General features: G+C 42.1%; 1 protein-coding gene across 1 annotated transcript in view; it reads left to right on the top strand.

The window, feature by feature from the left end:
* Nucleotides 1-18203, top strand: part of cnot3b (CCR4-NOT transcription complex, subunit 3b) — a 44403-nt gene extending 26200 nt beyond the window's left edge. The window contains 14 exon segments of the mRNA XM_051955698.1: nt 189-317; nt 405-495; nt 1423-1550; nt 4046-4102; nt 4690-5175; nt 5178-5652; nt 6564-6669; nt 7417-7430; nt 7433-7563; nt 9033-9129; nt 9381-9582; nt 12307-12439; nt 12751-12876; nt 14009-18203. Of these exon segments, the coding sequence (XP_051811658.1) occupies nt 189-317; nt 405-495; nt 1423-1550; nt 4046-4102; nt 4690-5175; nt 5178-5652; nt 6564-6669; nt 7417-7430; nt 7433-7563; nt 9033-9129; nt 9381-9582; nt 12307-12439; nt 12751-12876; nt 14009-14107 (2274 nt within the window). The 3' untranslated portion in view covers nt 14108-18203.
* Nucleotides 18204-19181: the final 978 nt, after the last annotated feature.

Raw genomic sequence — 19181 nt, 5'->3', positions numbered from 1 at the left:
TCTCGTCTCGATGCTTTTTTTCATTTTGCCTGTAAAACCTTCAGCATGTTTTTTCACATTCAGACGCTTGTTTTTCTTTGTAAGCGTGATAAATACGGACGTTTTTATACCCAACCTGTGTCCAGACATTTCAGAATTGAACTCTGACATTGACACTCAGGTTTTTGTCCACGTCTTTCTGTCTGCAGAAACAGGACCGGATCGAAGAGCTGAAGAAGTTCATCGAGAAGCATCGGTACCACATCCGGATGCTGGAGACGATACTCAGGATGCTGGACAACGACTCGGTGCAAGTCGAAGCCATCAGGAAAATCAAGGTTTGTTCGTATATCTGACTACAATCGTCATCATTTCATGTGCTTTCCATCTTTCTAAACTGGTTCCTTTGTGTTGTCTTTACACAGGATGACGTGGAGTACTACCTAGACTCGTCACAGGATCCAGACTTTGAGGAGAATGAGTTCCTGTACGACGACCTGGATCTGGAGGAGATTCGTGAGTAGACAAAGAGCCGAGGATCGTCCGGCCTCGCTTCACATCACTTATTTATTTGTTGTTTGCACAACACAGAACAGAAACGTAAAATGTAGACACAAGGAACCAAGAAGTGACGTTCTGTGTGGCTCCCCATGAGGAGAAAGCATCACAACTGAAGAGCAAAATATCTACAGGAAGCAGCCTGTTCAGACCCGACCTTACAAGACTGTTAGAGATGCAAAAACACACAAACTGTTAGCAGTCAGGAAAAGCCTCAGAAAGTGGTGTTTAACAAAACGTTCATAAAGCTGAAGACTAGAGGTCCAGTCATCAGTTTTTCACAAAACGAGATGTAAACCAACAAAATAGAAAGTGACAAAAATGACAGAAAAAAACGACAAAAGCAAGACAAACATTGACAAAAACTAGACGTAAAATGACAAAAATGAGACACAAACTATCAAAAATGAGACACAAAACGACAAAAGCTAGACAAAAATTGACAAAAACTAGACGTAAAATGATAAAAAACGAGACACAAACTGACAAAAACGAGACACAAAATGATGCTATGTATTATGGAAGTATGGATACTGGAACACACCCCTGGCTTTGTCTCCATCTTCTTCTACTGTGTTTTTTACATTCATGTGCAGAATTTATTCGCTCCAATGAATGGAAACAAATTCACGTTTTAGTTTGTTGCTACAGTTCAAACGTCGCTGCTGATTTCCTTTTACCATCAGTGTTCATGTTTATGTTGGTGATGTTCTTGGTCTCAGTAGAATCTGACCGTAGAACACGACTAACTTTGGATTCGTCTGGCTTTAACTGAAGTAGCTCCACAGTTTTCAGCTTTAATCTGAAGTAAACCACAGTACAGTGAATCGATACGGGTTAGCAGTCATCGGTGAACTCTGCTCCCTGTGTTTCTGCTCCCTCCAGCTCATCTCGCCACCTCCCCACCGGGTCACTCACACTTGGAGGACGAGATCTTCCAGCACTCCAGCAGCACACCCACCTCCACGACCTCGTCCTCGCCCATACCCCCGTCGCCTGCAACTTGCACTACAGTGAGAAAACTGCTTCAAACTTGTCCTCTGCAGAGTTTCGTCTCGCTAACGGCACAGAAAAAACTACATTTGGTGCAGTTTTGTGTTCGTCTGTGGACAGAAAGGATTAGGAGTCATTTTGGCCTCAGTGAATTCAGTTTTTTTACTCTCTAATGATGTGACATGTCAAAAACCGGACAAAAAGCTTCACCTGACCCGCGACTTTTGCATTAAAAATCATCAGTCAGATGTGTTATTATCTCTTCATTGACCTCTGAATTTAACATCGGCAGTCAGAGGAATATTAAGTCGATTGTTCCGGTTCACCTTGAATCCAACGGGTCAATATCTGCAATGTAAATGTGAGATAATTGTCTTTGTATGCGCTATGGTAGTGCCCTGCCATCTGCTCTCATTGTTCTGCTGTATGGCCTTTATATCGTCAGATCTTCCTGTCCACCCACAGGCAGAATGCAGTGAGAGCGGTGATTATTAGTGTGATGTGTCTGAATGGAAGGCGTGGTGTTGTTCAGCGATGAGGAGCTGCACTTTGAAAGGGAACGTAAAGGAACTGGGTGTAGAGCATGAAAACGTGAAGTTCACTCAGTGGAGTTTCACTTTTAATTCTCAGAGGAAAGATGTTGAAAGTTTTCGACACTTAAAAATTTGTGTTTTACTTCCTAAACGTGCTGACATTGATTATGATCTTAGGACAGAACAGAGTGTTACTGTCCTGCAGGATGGAAGATTATGATTTACTCACCCAGACACTAATGATCAATATACAAGACAAGACAGTATGGATATATACCAGCAACAAGAACCTTTTTAAAAAGTTAAATTGTTTAATAGTCTTACTTGCAAAGTTCAGTTTCATGAAGGAACTCAAATCTTCATTTAACCCTCTTGTTGTCCTCATCAAAAAATATTGTTTCCTTGTCTGAAAAAATCCAAAAAATCTGTAAAACAATTCCCCAAATTTCTGAAAATTTACAAAAACTTCAGGAAGAAAATTCTAATAATTCTTTAAAAGTTTCCTTTAAAAATTTTATTTTAAAAAAAATCCCCCAAATTTGGCAAGAAAATTATTCCAAAATGAGTAAAAATCTTTAAAAAAAGTCCTAAAAATATCTAAAGTGATTACTTGTATATCAGTAAAACTTCTGATATTTTCTGTAGAACATTCGTGTAAAATCAACCATGATTTTTATGTGAATGTTCCTCAGAAACATTTTTAACAATTTCCCAAAAATGTTAAAAATGTGGACATCAGAAGTTTCACTGTGAAATTTTCTTTTTTTTTTTTTTTTTTTTTCCAACGGGTCAGTTTGAACCACAGGACGACACGAGGGTTAAGATGAGTTGAAGAAGTTCAGAGTTTCAAAGATTTGCGGTGCAGCTTTTTTAAACATGATGAATGTGAAGTTTGGCTTTATGAGGTCTTAATGTCGTGTTTATCCAAAGTAGTTTAAGTCAATCCACTGGACTTTAAGAAAGTTCCTTGAAGACGTTTCACTTCTCATCCAAGAGGCTGCTTCAGTTCTGGTGGTGGTTGGTGTTGCCTCAGCTTTTAAACCTCAGGGTATCCACAAGTTTTCAGGCACTGAAAACTTGTGGATACCCTGACTGGACCTTTGTGAAAGCTCACACAAGATCCAGAAAGGAGAATAACCCAGTGAAGACGGAAGAGAAGGAGAGCAGGCGCAACAATATAGTGATGCCATATGTGTCTGAAAAACTGAGGAGGATTTCAACAAACACCAGATCCCTGTCTTTAAGCCAAATAACACCCTCAGACAAAGACTGGTCCACCCAGAAGACCCCACACCACACAGCCAGAAGAGCAACCTGGAGTATGCAGTTAAATGCAGCGAGGAATGCTCAGACCTCTACATAGGGGAAACCAAACAGCCACTTAACAAGCGCATGGCTCAACACAGGAGAGCCAGTTCCTCAGGACAGGATTCGGCAGTCTTCCTTCACCTTAAGGAAGAAGGACACTCGTTTCTGGACACCAATGTTCAGATTTTGGACAGGGAGGACAGATGGTTTGAGAGAGGAGTGAAAGAAGCCATCCATGTCAAAGTAGAGAAGCCATCTCTGAATGGGGGGGGTGGTCTGTGACATCATCTTTCACCAATTTACAATCAGGTCCTTTCAAAACTCCCCAAAAGAACGACTCAGCAGACTCATGCTAATGACCACCATTAGCACACGAGGGCTCAGTGACATCTGTGCATTTCAACGACCCCACCGATACTCGCAACGACCATCGTTGAGTAGTCAGATGAGTTTTGGTATCGGTCGTTGGAATAACAGCCCTGGACACACCTCACAGAGGTTTAAAAGCTGAGGCAACACCAACCACCACCAGAACTGAAGAAGCCTCTTGGATGAGAGGTGGAACGTCTTCAAGGAACTTTCTTAAAGTCCAGTGGATTGATTTAAACTACTTTGGATAACCATGACCTGGATGAATGAGAACCTACACAGACAATGTCGTGTTTGTTTTTCAGGAGAACTCAGAAGATGACAAGAAGAGGGGACGTTCAACAGACAGTGAAGTTAGTCAGGTTAGTCTGAAGACACTGAAGCTTCCTGTTCGGTCTTATCTGAAGTAAATTCAAAGTCAGTAAAACCAACAGCTCCAGGAATACCAACTGCAGTCGTCATGATGACAACATTACTGAATAAAACTCATTTACGAGTCAACAGGTAGCAAACGGTCTGTTAGGTTTATCATTTCTGTCAGAGTTTTGCCTCATTTTTCTTTCTTGTATCAGGGTATGTGAGTTATTTTCAGATTTTTGAGCATTCACAAGCTGTTAAAAGATTTTCTGACATTTTACAGAACAATTAAAAGATTAACAGTAAAAGTATTGCTGAAGCCCTGACATCCTGCAGGGTACTCACAAATTTCATCATCTTAAATCAGCTTTGTTTCTCTGCTGTGTGCTTCAGATTTAAACTCAGTTATGACGTGTTGCTTCCATGTTGAGCTGAATCATTGACTTTAATTTTTCCAAAACATTCTGAAGACACCGAGTAAAACTTGTAGTGTGCTGATGAAGCTCTGGTTGTGCCCGTTATTACGTTAAACCCAGTATTCTGTCTTGCAGGTTTTCATACATTAAATCGTTTTCTCTTATTTATATCCCAGTCGCCTGTGAAGAACGGAAACCCCTCCTCCTTGTTATCCTCTTCTTCCTCCTCCTCCTCTTCTTCCTCCGTCTCGGGACTAACCTCATCCTCACTGGTCTCTATGGCGACCATCGCCGGGGGAGGAAGCGGCGGCTCTGGGGGCAACAGTCACCACGGCAACTCGGGGGGTCTCCACTCCAACACTTTGGCCGGCAGCTACAGCAACGCCACCCAGCAGCAGCCGTCAGCACAGCAGCAGGCCAAAAACTCCATCAGCTCCGCCTCCATGGCGCCCATCTCCAACCCCAGCACCTCCACCAACAGCCACCCCACCTCCTCCGCCTCCTCCCCACCCAATGCCAGCACACAGGGGCTCTTCACTTCCAACTCCCAGCCTCAGGGCCCCCTGGGACCCACGCCGACCTCCAACAGCCTGGGCCTCAGCCTGGGCCTGTCTCTGGGGAAAGGCGGCCTGTCGGGCTCCATCACCACCAGCCCATGTCCGGGGGCCTCGGCCTGTCAGGGATGCCGGCGTCCCTGAGCAGCATGGCGGGGCTTCTGTCCGGCTCCACCCCGGCTCCCTATGCTCAGGCGGCTGCCTCGGGGGCGGTGGGCTCGGGCTTACCGGCCTCTCTGGGCGGCGTCAGCACCACGACCACCAACAGCGCCGTGGGCTCCATCGGCAGCGGCAGCATCACGGTCGGCGGGCCGACGTCCTCGTCAGGAGGGCTGCTGGGGGCGTCGCCGGGGGTGGGCAGCATCGGGTCTGGGATTCTGGGTCTGGGCTCCGGTCAGTCGGGGGTGCAGGGGTCGTCCCTGATGTCACTGAGCCCGGTAGGAGGTTTAGCTCCAGGTAGTGGAGTCGGAGTTATCGGGAGCAACGGAGGCAGCGGTGGGTCAGCGGGGAGCGTGGGAGTAGTCGGAGGAAACTCATCGCTGTCTGTGCGACCGCCGAGCCAACAGAAGCAGAACGGTAGCACGAGTGAGTGTCTGAAGTCTGCAGCAATACAGGAACATATACAGACTAAAAACCACTGAAATGTCCAGAATCCACACATTTCACTCAGATAGTAGCTGAGATCCACAGACGTCACACCTGAGGACGCTCTTACAGTGCAGATACCATCGTTACAGATAAAGTCCAACATCAGAAACATTCTCTGACAAACAGCAGTTTTCTTTGAATACGAGCTGAAAGCTGTAGAACCGCTCTAGTTATCACTCTGTCAGAGCAAATAAAATATAAATTAAAGGAATTATGGACGGGAATGTTCAGTGGTGAACCATAAAATAATAAATTATGAAACAGTTTTGGTAAATGAATGATCAATTTAAGTACTTCTTTTTAAAAAAAAAAAAAAAAAAAAGTTTAAATTCTCCAAACTTCAGGTGTCTTCACTGAATATCTTTGGGCTTCAGGCATAGCAAGACTTTGGAAAACTATTTTCTGACATCATGATCTAATGAATTAAGAAAATAATAAGCACATTATTAGACAGTGGAATTAATCCTTAGTTGTGTATTGATGACCTATAGTCGTTTTTCCATGTGGGATTACTGGAGCCTTGATGTTCCAACCTGGAAACACCAAAATACACATACAATCTGAAAAATATACCAAAAGTATTTAAAGAATATCAGATGATCCCAACACTAATAGGAATGATTGAACGTTCTCTGCGTGTCACCAGGTCCTTACACTGTCTTCCTTACATTTTCATTAATTCTAATAGAACCTTTCTAAAATAAAGTCTTTCATTTCATTTATTGACTTATATCTGATCAAGTATTTCAGTTTTTAAATGTCTGAAGCTTGTTTATATGTTCACGGTGATGTTTAGTGTGTTTAAAAGAAGTTAAATTCTCATTTGTTTTGTCTTCTCCTCCCTGCAGGTTACAGTGCAGTAGTAGCAGACAGCACAACAGACTCCGCCCTCAACAGTGCCAGCCAATCACAAAGCAGCCAACCTTCATCTCTGACCTCCACAGCCAATCAGCCGTAAGTACAAAGCAGCAGAAACATGGAAATATATGTGTGGCTTGTTTAGGACTGTTTGATTGTTTATATGATTCATTTTCAGTCATCTGGGTCAGTTTATAATTACAGGACTTTTTATATCATAGTTGACATTTTAGTGATCTTATCCAGTCATTTTTGTTAATAAGTGACTGTTTCCATAATAAATAATTATGGAATTTGTGAAGTCATGATCATAATGAACACAAGAACATTATTTTTTTTACTTTTAATAAAAATGTATGCAGATATATCCCATTGACTTCAAAAGTCCCTCAGTTATTGACCCTGACAAGTTTTGAGTTATTTTGGATCATTTTCTTGTCAATTTCAGCAAATTTAATATCAGCTTGGATCTTTTCTCATCATTTTGAATCATTTTTGTATTTTTAGTATAATTTTCAAGTCATTTAGGACAAATTTCGTGTCACTCTGGACTAATTTTCTGTAATTATGGATCATTTTCGAGTCATTTTCAACTAACTTTATGTCAGTTGACTCTTTTGTCATCATTTTGGATCATTTTTGTGTCTTTAGGGTCATTTTTGAGTCATTTTGGACAAGTTTTGAGTCCACTCGACTTAATAAAAACAACACAAGCAAAACTATTTTTGAATCAGCTCATTTTATTATTGTGTATGAAGTCCTTCAGTTCTACATTGACCCATATACAGATTTGTCAGTATCTACAGTCCTCTCATCGTCTCTCATGTCCCTGCTCTCTCCCAGTAAGGACACTGGTCCAGTCTACTGGGCTCTATGAGTCTGTCGTCCAGCTCCCCGTCTCCCGCCTCCTACAGCGAGTCCAAAGCGGTGAGCGGCAGCAGCCTGCTGAACGGACCGCTGTCGTACTCTCAGTCCTCCGACAGCATAAAGGTGAGAATCCAACACAGACTTATTCTCTGTGGGTTTTAAAAGACACTTTATTGTTTGCTGTTTACAAAGAGAGCAACTTAATCTCCCAGATCTCTGTGGACTATTAATTTACTGGCAGACACAGCGAGCTTCCACTTTAATTAATTCTGCCCACAGTTAAATCCATCAGGGGATGATTACGGTCTCATTACTGCTGTTTACTGTCTCAACCGTTGTTACCAAACTTCAACAAAACTGCAGACAATAATGAGAGGAAATCAAATGTAACAGCTTCACCTTCAGCTGACCGTTCTGAGGTAACTTCTGCTGTCAGACATGTTTATTCATCATGAAACCGTTAAACATGGCACTAAACCGGATATTAGCACCATCTCCAGTCACATAATGCAGCTGGAGAATGAACTCATGTGAAACCTGCAGTGTTTATGTTGAGAGCTGCAGCTGGTACTATAGATTTAATTTATAATGCATTAAACATGCAGTCATTTTTGGAGTTTAACTGTTCATTGGACTGATGTGTGCCTCTCAGAGCCACCACCTGGAGGGAAAAGGTCTGTTAACGTGTTGTTATGTATGGATGTAGCTGCCAAAATATGAAGATGAATCCACGTCAGACTCAGGAGGGCTGTCCAACATGAGGCCCGTGGTCCAAAAGTGGTCCTCCAGAGGGTCCAATCCGGCCCTCAAAGTGTAAAAATTACAGAGAAGACATTAACTGCAGATTGTAAATTAGTAAAACTATAAATTTAAAATCATTTCTAGACCATGACAAGTTGTTTGGGTCATAAAGTAAAATATTAGATTGTTCTTTGGTCTTCTGTTTTGTGTCTAATTCTTCTAATATTTTTACTTCGTTTTTGTTGTTTTTTTGTCTTTTTTTTGTCTGACTTTTGTCATTTTGATCATAAAGTAAAATCCTCCATGGTTCAGTTCCAGGTGACTAAATGTTGTGTTCCTTTGTAGACACTCTGTGATCTGGAAGTTGTAATGAGGAAATGATAAACTGAGGATGAATGCTGATGAAACTGAATTTATTTTTCTTCAAAAAATTCAGGTTGTTCATGACGTTTTGTAGAAAGATAGTTCCTTAAATGTGAACATTTCTGGTCTACAACAGAGGAAAAACGTGGAGTTGTTGCTATTTATTGGTTATTATGCTGTGATTTTACTGGTCACTGGAGATCAAATTGGGCTGAATGTGGAACTTAAATGAGTTTGACACTCCTGGACTAAGGCGTCCAGCCCAACCCTGAAAGACCTCACAGACTTCCTCTCCTGGTCTTCATCATTTAGTTTGACGCTACGTCACACTCATCTTTAGTGGGGAGGACACCAGAGAAACCAAAACAAACAAAGTGAAGTCACAGTGATTTCCATGATGTCTTTAGCAGCGGTGCAGGTACGATAGCTGTGTGCACACGTCCAGCTTAGTCTGTTTTCCCATGAGTCTCCTTGTCTGTCCTCATCAGCCCCAGGAGCCTCTGAGCAGCCTGAAGTCCATGGCCGAGCGAGCAGCACTCAGCTCAGGGATCGAGGGAGACGTGCCCTCCCTGCACCTCACCCCAGGTACCTCACAGATACACCTGAACTACAGCAGATAGAGGCAGCAGGAATAGAAAAGTGGAGTTTAGTGGAACAAAATGTCATCTCACCTCCCACTCTCAGCCTCCTCTGAACACAAGCTGCTGCTGATATTATCATCCCTGACTCAACTTCTCGCTCTTTGTCTCTCCAACTTCCAATCCTGAATCACCTCTTACTCCCCTACGTCCTCACCTTCCCTCACCCTCCTTCCTCTCATCCCCCACTCTCTGCAGACATCTTCCCCAGCAGCACTACGGCCCCCTCGGGTCCCCCCTCAGCACCTCAGCCCTCGCTGTCGGAGGTCAGCATCCCCCCTTCGTTGGGGGTCTGTCCTCTGGGGCCCGTCCCCCTGTCCAAAGACCAGCTCTACCAACAGGCCATGGAGGAGGCGGCGTGGACACACATGCCTCACCCGTCCGACTCCGAGAGGATCAGGTGCAGTCAAACTCTGACGTGTCGTGTTTAATTATGTCATTACGGTTAAAGTTTAGAAGTTAGAATGTTAAGAACAGAAGTACAAGAGTTCCTCGGTTTACGGCGTCCTCGACCTACAGCGTTTCATCGTTACGTAGAACTGGTTACTGGAACTAGTTGATGAACAGAGCGGATGAATACGTCGTCACACGGCGCTATCAGACGGCTTTGTTTCCATTCTCTGGTTGTACTCCACCTTGGATTGTGCTGCATTCACTAACTTTTAGTCCTTCATTATGGCTCCCAAACAAATCCAGCCGGACTTCTCTGGAAGACATTTCTAGAAACGTCTTCCAGAGAAGTGGTTTTCCTGAAGCTCCTACAATTTAAAGATGGAACATTTCATTCATGAACCTCCTCATTAGTCTTTGTCACGGTGCCCGTTGCTGCTAAACTCCCACAATGCTCTCTGCTTTAACATGTTCTGCCCATCGTCCAACATGGCAAACAAAACGACAAAAATGAGAAACAAAACGACAAAAACGAGACACAAAACGACAAGAGACACAAAATGACAAAAACTACATGTAAAATGACAAAAACTAAACATATTATTACTTTTGCCCATTAGCAGATGATTGTTGGTAATACATGGAGGTCATTCCATCTCAAATAATCACATTTTTAAACCAGTTTCTGCATTAAATGTAGATATTTATGAAGATATTTGTGAATTTTACCTGAATGTGCAAAATACTGTTTGAGATTTATACACTCCTGTTCAAAGGTTTGAGGTCATACAGATAATTCCATGTTTTCCGTGAAAATTCCCACTTTTATCCATGTGCTAACATAACTGCACAAGGGTTTTCTGATCATCAGTGAGCCTTTCAACACCATTAGCTAACACAATGTAGCACACAAAAAATCCAAAACGACAAGAACGACATACAAAACAACGAATAAAGCAAAACACAAAATGATGAAAATAAGAAGAAAAACACCTTCGAGACAAAAGGGAAACGCAAAACGAGAAGCGAAGCGGCAAGAACATGAGACAAACGACAAAAGTCAGACAAAAACAGACAAAATATTACAAAAATGAGACACAAAATGACAAAAGAACAATGAGCAATCTGGTATTCTCCTTTATGATCAAAGTCTTACAATAAAGGACAAAATGATACAAAAATTAGACACAAGCAAAATCCTGCGATATTGTGAGGAACAGCTGTGTTTCATTTGTTATCTTTCAGTAGTACAGTGTGTAGCCACACACACACACACACATACACACAGATTATCCTGTTACTATCTATTGTTCCATGCAGTCAGCCCACACAGCTACAATTGACATTTAAATCCAAACACTCAAACCCTCTTGTGCCACAACACATTACCTGTTGTGTTCTCCACACACACACACACACACACACACACACACGGCCTGCAGGGATTCTTTTCCTGTATTTAAAGCTAGATTTTGCCGAGTCAAATAGACGCATTAACTCTCCTTCCTGCCTATACTCTGGTTTATTTCCACCGTGTTCGAGTCTCTGTGCTCGTATTAGTGAGACGCTGTGAGTGTTGTCGCTCCAAACTTTGTGTTTGCTCTGTTTTTTGTGACACGGTTGGTATTTTGGGCGCTCGCTGACATCACAAACGGCCTAATGGAAACGGAGAGGACAAACTGGGTCTGTCACACGTCTAAAAATACTGGCTTTGGATGGAAAAGTGCATCTGGGCAGCGTGTTTGGCCCACTGATGAATGTTCCTACTCTGTGTGGATCTATCCACAGCTCCCACCAAACGCCGTCAAAAACACGAGTAGCTGGAGATTTAAACAGACTTTACAGATTTTAATTTCATCCACATTCATCCTCAGTTTATCATTTCCACATTAAACTTCCAGATAACAGAGTGTCTACAAAGAAACGCAACATTTAGTCACCTGGAACTGAACCACAGAGGATTTACTGGAGGATCAAAGTCAGACAAAAACAAGGCAGAATATTACAAAAAAATGACAAAAACAAGGCAAAAAATGACAAAAGTGAGAAATGAAACAACAAAAGATTAGGCAAACAACACAAGTGAGGCACAAAAAAGACAAAAACAACACACAAAACAACGAATAAAGCAAAACACAAAATAATGAAAAACAGACAAACACAAACGAGACAAAAGGAAACACAAAACAACAAAAACGAGAAATAAAATGACAAAAATATGAGACAACTAAAATCAGTGAAAAAGCAACAAAACGAGACAAAATATTAGGAAAAATTAGACACAAGACTAAAAAAAACACAAAATGACACAAATGATGCACTGAACAATGAATAAGGTAAAACAAAAAGTGACAAAAAGACAAAACCTCACAAAAATAAGACATAAAATGATAAAAGAACAGTAAACAATCTAGTATTTTACTTTCTGATCCAAACAACTTGTCATGGTCTAGAAATGATTTTAAATGTATAGTTTTACTAATTTACAATCTGCAGTTCATGTCTTCTCTGTAGTTTTTACACTTTTTAAAGTCGTACTGCGGGCTGAAGAAACGATAAGTGCAGTTTGAGTCTTGTCTCTGCAGCAGAATGATGCTGAGGAGCAGCAGACCGTTCTCTCTGAGGTCAACCACTGATTATCTCCTCAAACAGCCCTGTTGCTTCATCATGTGATCCTTAGTTGTTGTTCCTCCACTGCTAACGGTACTATTTTAACCCCCTCTGTGTCTGACAGGCAGTACCTGATGAGGAACCCCTGCCCCACCCTGCCTTTCCACCACCAGGTGCCACCCCCCCACTCCGACACTGTAGAGTTCTACCAGAGGCTTTCTACTGAGACCCTGTTCTTCATCTTCTACTACCTGGAGGTAAACTGCTGCTTTTATACCATACACTGGTTCCAGAAGATGAACAGTAGACTCCAGGTTTTAGTCTAAACCAAAGGGAGGAACGGCTTAAAGGCTGATTAAACACCAGTATTATCCTCTGTTTATCCGATGCAGTAATTCAGGCGCATTTATTGGAGTTAATTACAGCCTAAACTAACATTTATTTTAGTCTGCATTGGAACCAGAACATGCTCCCCTTTCTAGTCTACGTTTCATTCCTCCTGCATCCTTCTCCTCCTCTGTTTTCTACCTCCTTCTGCTCCGTTTCCCCCGTCCTGTCCTCTGTGCAGGGCACTAAGGCCCAGTATCTGGCAGCCAAAGCCCTGAAGAAGCAGTCGTGGAGGTTCCACACCAAGTACATGATGTGGTTCCAGAGACACGAAGAGCCCAAGACCATCACCGATGAGTTTGAGCAGGTCAGCAGCGTCTGAAGCCTCTGGTGGAGGAACTTTGAGCTCCTTAAATGTTTTCACTTCACAGACCGGCTGAATATTTAGTAACCGTCCTGCTGGGTTTGGCTTCCATTCGTTTCTCTGAGTGAATCTTAGAACTTCTGTGCGTTGTGTGTTGTTGTACGCTGTGTGCAGTTATTAGGTCAGCTGTTTGGCTTGCATGTATTTATTCCTAAACGAATTCTTTCACACGCTTCAACCCGTTTACACAAGCTGGCGCACCAGTTAGAGAAAAACGACAATTAAACGACGAAAACCAGACAAAATATTCCAAAAAATGAGACTCAACACGACAAATGGATAAAAACTGAGACAAGCGACATGAAACAAAAAAAGATGAAAAGATTAGACAAAAAAATTTAGAAAGCGACAAAAAAACTGGACAAACAACAAATGCCACAAGAAACAAAACAACAAACTATTCCAAAAATGAGACGAGTTTTTGTTGTCTAATTTTTTGTCGTTTTGTGTTTCCTTTTTGTCTCACTGGTGTTTTCTGTCTCATTTTTGTTATTTTGTGTTTTGCTTTATTCGTTGTTCTGTGCAGTTTTTTCTCATTCTGTTTCATGCTTTTATCTTTTTTTGTCTCATTTGTCCATTTTCTTGTCACTCCAACTTTTTGTCTGATTTTTTTTTTTGTGACTTTTTTTGTTTCATGTCGTTTGTTTAATTTTTTGTCGTTTTGTTTCTCATTTTTGTCAGATTTTGTCTTGTTTTTTTTGTGTTTTTTTGCCTTTTTTAAAGTCTAATCCTCTCTGATTCAGGTCCAGGTGACTAAATGTTGTGTTCCTTTGTCGACACTCTGTGATCTGGAAGTTGTAATGAGGAAATGATGAACTGAGGATGAATGTGGATGAAACTGAACTTATTTTTCTTCATAAACTTCAGGTTGTTCATGATGTTTGGTACAAATATAATTCCTTAAATGTGAACATTTCTGCACTAAACCAAAGGATCCGTCAGAAGTTGTGGTTATCGGTTATTATGCTGTGGTTTTACTGGTTTTACTGGAGATCAGACTGGACTGGATGTGGAACCTGGACTAAGATGAGTTGGACTCTCCTGGTTTAACGTCTTCTTCTCTGCTCTTCTTCAGGGAACCTACATCTACTTCGATTATGAGAAATGGGGCCAGAGGAAGAAGGAGGGTTTCACGTTTGAGTACCGGTACCTCGAAGACCGAGACCTCCAGTGACCTGCAGAGAGACGCAGACGGACGGACGGACGGACAGCCGAGGACGTTAGAGAGGGACGGACTGACGGACGGAGAACGAGTGAAGAAAGAAGATCCTCCTGCTGACATTCCTGGATCTGACCTCAGCTCTCTGAGGATGGAGGAGGGTCAGCAGAGACTCGTTCTGAAACCCCCCCTCCTCCTCCTCCTCCCCCGGCACTGATAGCTCCTCCCACCCTGTCCTCCTCCTCCTCCTCCTCTATCCCTCCACCATCCAGCCTTTTGTTTCCATCTTTTCCTGACTTGACAACCAGAAAACAAATCACACGTTTAATAATGAGACTATCATGAGCTTTCCGCCCCTCGGTGTTTCCTGTTTTGTTGGCTTTAAAAACTGTTGCTTTTATTCTCCCCTCGAGGACCAAAGATACCTGGTTAATCCCATAAAACACTTCTTCTGAAGAGTCCAGCCTCAGTCTGTGCTGAAACGTCTCCCTAATTAGTGGCAGCAGGGCAGGAATCAGCTGGAAAATTTAACTTTTAGAGAACTCCAAGCAGCTTCTTTTCCTGCCATGTTTTTCCTTTTTTTTTTTTGGCTCATTTTTCTCACCGATAAAAAGTCCTGCACCTCACTGGAAACAGAAAAATCCTTTCTAGAAGTGGAGAGAACTACAATAAAAGTACTGTCTGCAGTTAAAATATCATGAAGCACAAAAAATAAAAGTTGAATTCCTCTGATTTGTTCCTGTCAGAAAATCAACCAGTCTGACATCTCAGGTGTTCCACACTGGAAAATATTAACATGCTATATTTATTTTACTGCTTACAGTTTAAATTTTTCTCTATCCTCGTCTTAGCACTGCCTGCAGTTCAGCTGAAAAACAGTGAATTTTTCTGAGACGATCTTTTATCACAGCTTCACAGTTACATTAAAAAGCACAGAATTCTTTGTTTTTCACCAAATCTGGTTACAGCGATTCATCTGTTTTTGGCAAATTTTAAAAAGACACGAAGCTCACATTTGGGGACTTTTCTGGGTAGTTCAAAGAGTGTTGGAAAGTTTACAGTCCAATGATTCAGAAGAGAACTGAAGACACAATTCTAATGGAATAAATCACCTAAAAAGGGGGAAAATGTGAATTTTTAGAGTTGTTTATTTTACAAAAGTTTTAAGAAGCACTCAGATGAACAGCACTGTTCTAAGAGCACACAGCTGTGAGCATTGCTGGGGATAATTTTACTCTACATGATGTCACAGATGTACAGTTTTAGTTTTTCTTTGAACACAGCCTGCAGTTCAGCAGAGAACTCCCAGATTTTTCTCCTCTCTTGATCGTGTGTCTTCATGGAGACTCCAAAAGCAGAAAGAATCCTCAGATTTAGAACTTTTTGCTGCTCCTTGAACGTGATCTCTCATGCTGTTTGGTTGGGAACTTCACCAGATTTAAGCCTAATGGAATAAAAATAACTCATTAGTGATTCATGTGGGGACCAGGGAACTATCATTCAGGGACTTCTAGGATGAACTGCAGGCCGTGTTTCTACAGACGGGGATGAAAACAGATAAAACATCGAAGTAGGAACACATTTGGAAGGCAGATGTTAAGTCTTTTTTTTTTTTTTTGGTCTAATTTAATTTTTCTTCAACAGTTCTAATTCTTCCAGAAGTCATTTAAAGTCACCTGGGGACAGTTTGCTTTGAGATGCAGGATTTTATTTTGCGGTTAAGAAATAAGCCACAGAATGGAAAGAAATGAGAAAACAAAGAAACTGCTTTTGGTCCAGAATCACTGGAAACAAAACTTTGAGCTTCGAAAAGATGAAAGTTCTGGAAGAGCTGCTGGATTTAAACGAGCTCATTTCGTGAACGTAGAAACGGGTCTGATGTTCTGAATATGAACTGAAACTTCCATGAATTTGTCCTTCTAAAGAAAACATGCGTTTAAACGTTTGAGAACCTTTTATAAACCCGTCTGTCTCCATCGTCCTGCTGCTGGTTGTCGCCTCAGAAACCTTCTGGCCGATAGACCATCCTCTGGTGGATGAACAGCAGCCGGCTGGTCGTAGGAGGCAGCAGGCTTCTCTCTCGCACTTATCGTCTCTCAGAGGTCCTAACCCTTTCGTGAAGAATCCTCCAGAAAAACCCCGACCTGCCCGCTACCGTCGATCCTCGGTGGAGGAGCAACAACCGTAGGATCGTCTTCTACCTGGTGGGCAGCGTGACAGAGGGTCAAACTTAGATCATCCCTCAGACCTTTTACCTTATAATCCTGCCTTCCAGCCCCAGATCAGGTCTAGAAGTCTTTATCTCGTCATGATACTCCAGTTCCGTCTGGTTCTTCAGGTCTTTACCCGGCAGAGTGAAGCAGACTGGAGCATCGTTGGTGTTTAATGGCAGAAACTGAACTTTTTCTCCGGTTCTGCTCTCAAACACTAAAATGTTGGTGATGGAGGCCAGTTCGTCTCCTCGTGAGCTTTTCAAATCAGACTTTTTTACGCTTTACGGTGCACAAACCAAACTCCAGTCGCCTCCACTCTGTTGACGACACAATGAGTGGTTGTAGATGTTCAGAGTTAAAGAAACCAGCTGAGGAAACTAAGCATCGTTTCCTACTAAAAACACATCTGTCTGTCTGAGACGTGGATGAAACGATTGATACTCCTTAAATCTGATAGAACCGGCTCTTCTTAGCTGGTTCTGTCGTCTGTTTGCTTTGTGCTGAACGTTGAGTTGTGGTTTCATGAGAAACTTGTGTTCTGGACGGTTTCTTGGCTGGAAGCTTCTCGTCTCTCTGGTGCTCTGGCAGCTTCCTGAAGATGACTCCCCACCAAGAAACCAAACCAGCTCCCCGTAAACCCTCAGACTGTTCTTCTAGCATCAGTTAAACAGCTACAGGCTCCCATTGGCCGTCCCCTAATCCCCACTGTCATGTGTTACTATCATCTAGATCTCCTGGATGAGCCGAGATAACAGCAGCCTTCATATTTTGAAGCCCTGCTGGTATTTTCTGGTGAATCATCCGTTGTAGTGACAGTCCTCGCCTCCATGGATGCTAATTTTCCACCAAAACAATTCAACCCGTCGTTATTTTGAGTCTTCGACCAACACACTAGTGATTGGTTTAAATCTACCCAGAGTGGAACCAACCATCTCAACAAACTATTCCTCTAAAGATTAAAGCTGGATTCTTCTCTAAACATCTCAACCTCAGCAGATAAAACCGCAAACATCTGCTGAACCAGATGCTGCTGGAGGACAACAAGGAACGATCAGGGTTGGACCAACAGCTCCTTCCTTCCTTCCTTCCTTCCTTCCTTCCTTCCTTCCTGAGCATCACCAGCAGGTCTGTCCACGTCTCCTCCACCTTTATCTCCTCCACTTTTATCTCCTCCATGTTTACACTCTGATCAAACACTCACTGCCCTGAACAGCAGCTCCTCCTGTTTTCTTTACAACCAGAACATTTCCTCTTCCTCCTCCTCATCTTCCTCCATACCAGGTAGATATTTCCTTTATTTCTCAGGAAGTATTTGATAGACCATTAAATGAGGAAATGTTTCCGCCAGCAGCAGCAGCAGCACAGTGATCTCCTCCTCCTGCCTCCTTTTTAGTTCCTTTCCTCCACAGCGGCCCTTTTCATTTCACAAAAAGCTTTTTTTTTTTAAACAAATACAAATATCCTCCAATGTTTGGAGCAGCACCTGGAAGAGACCACCGTTCTATTTTGTATTTGTTGAATATCTTGTGGTAGATGATTTTTTTTCTTCTTTTTTTAACCCAGAGGAGAACGAGGATCTTTTTAAAGGAGGTGTTTTTATCACCAGACTCTCCACCTGAACCCACAGTCCTGCTTTTACCCGGTCTGTTTCCGGGTTGTTTTTTGGATGAGAGGTCCATCTGAGAGCCTAAATGTGAATCTCTCTGTGCCCTCGGTAAAGTGTTGTACAGACTCTCACTCTTCAAACCTCTCCTCCTGTTTTTTGTTTCTTCTGTCGTTTGTTGTCGTCAGACAGCATGGAATAATGACACTCACAGAGTGGCGCTGACAAAGTAAATAATGACATAACCACGAATAAAGGATTGTAAAATATTAATAAAAGAATTACTTTTCAGAAACCTGCAGCTGTGCTTCGTTGTCATTTTAGAGTCAGGATTAAAGAGGATAACAGACAGAAAATAACAATTAAAGGGTCTAAAATAGTTCTCAGTTTGTGTCATTGTTTCTGTGACATAAAATATTCTGTACTCGGTGTTCTGAACTATTTCTGTTTTAATTCAGTCAAACTACTGCTCAAAAGTTTGGGATCATCCTCAGTTTGGGATTTCTTTTTGAAAGAATAACAGTAGTGTAGAGCAACTTTAATGCATTTTATACCAACTTTAACTCCTTTTAGAGCCACTTTCATTTTAGAGCAAATTTAACATTTTTGAGCAACTTCAGCTCATGTACACCACCGTTCAGAAGTTTGGGGTCCCCTAGAAATGTCCTTTTTTATGAAAAAAGCTATTTTTTTCCCGTGAAGATACCATGAAATGAATGATAAATCCAGTGCAGACATGGTTAATGTGGTAAATGACTATTGTAGCAGTAAACAGCTGATTTTTAATGGAATATCTCCATAGGGGTACAGAGGAACATTTCCAGCAACCATCACTCCTGTGTTCTAATCAGGCGTAAACTAACCGTGACGTCATCCGTTGGTTTCAACACCGAGAAAATGAAGTCCGGATTTTGCTACTTCCTGGTCGCCATTTTGGATTTTTTGGAGCCAGTAACGTAAAAAGCGTCATCAAACAGGCTGAACCGGAGAGCAACTAGGGGCAGGACCAGTCTATGGGCGGGCCAGACTGAAGCCAGACTGCTGAAAGCCTCTAAAGGATCTGTCAATCATTCCAGACAAGACTGTCTATCAAGTATAGCCACGCCCCCTGGCTCCACCAACTTTAACGATTTATTTAAAATTCAGTATTGATTTATTTTAAGATCGGCCACCTGATCTCTCATTTTGACCATGAAAAGTAACGGGAAAAAGATCCTGAGCTGTAGAAAATCAGTCTATCAAATTTTATTTTTTCTGGTGATGAATTGGGGTC

The sequence above is a fragment of the Acanthochromis polyacanthus genome, chromosome 11 (assembly GCF_021347895.1).
Source record: "Acanthochromis polyacanthus isolate Apoly-LR-REF ecotype Palm Island chromosome 11, KAUST_Apoly_ChrSc, whole genome shotgun sequence".
NCBI classification, from domain to species: Eukaryota; Metazoa; Chordata; class Actinopteri; family Pomacentridae; genus Acanthochromis; species Acanthochromis polyacanthus.
Note: the sequence above shows the minus strand (reverse complement) of the source record. Positions and strands in the feature narration are given on the sequence as shown.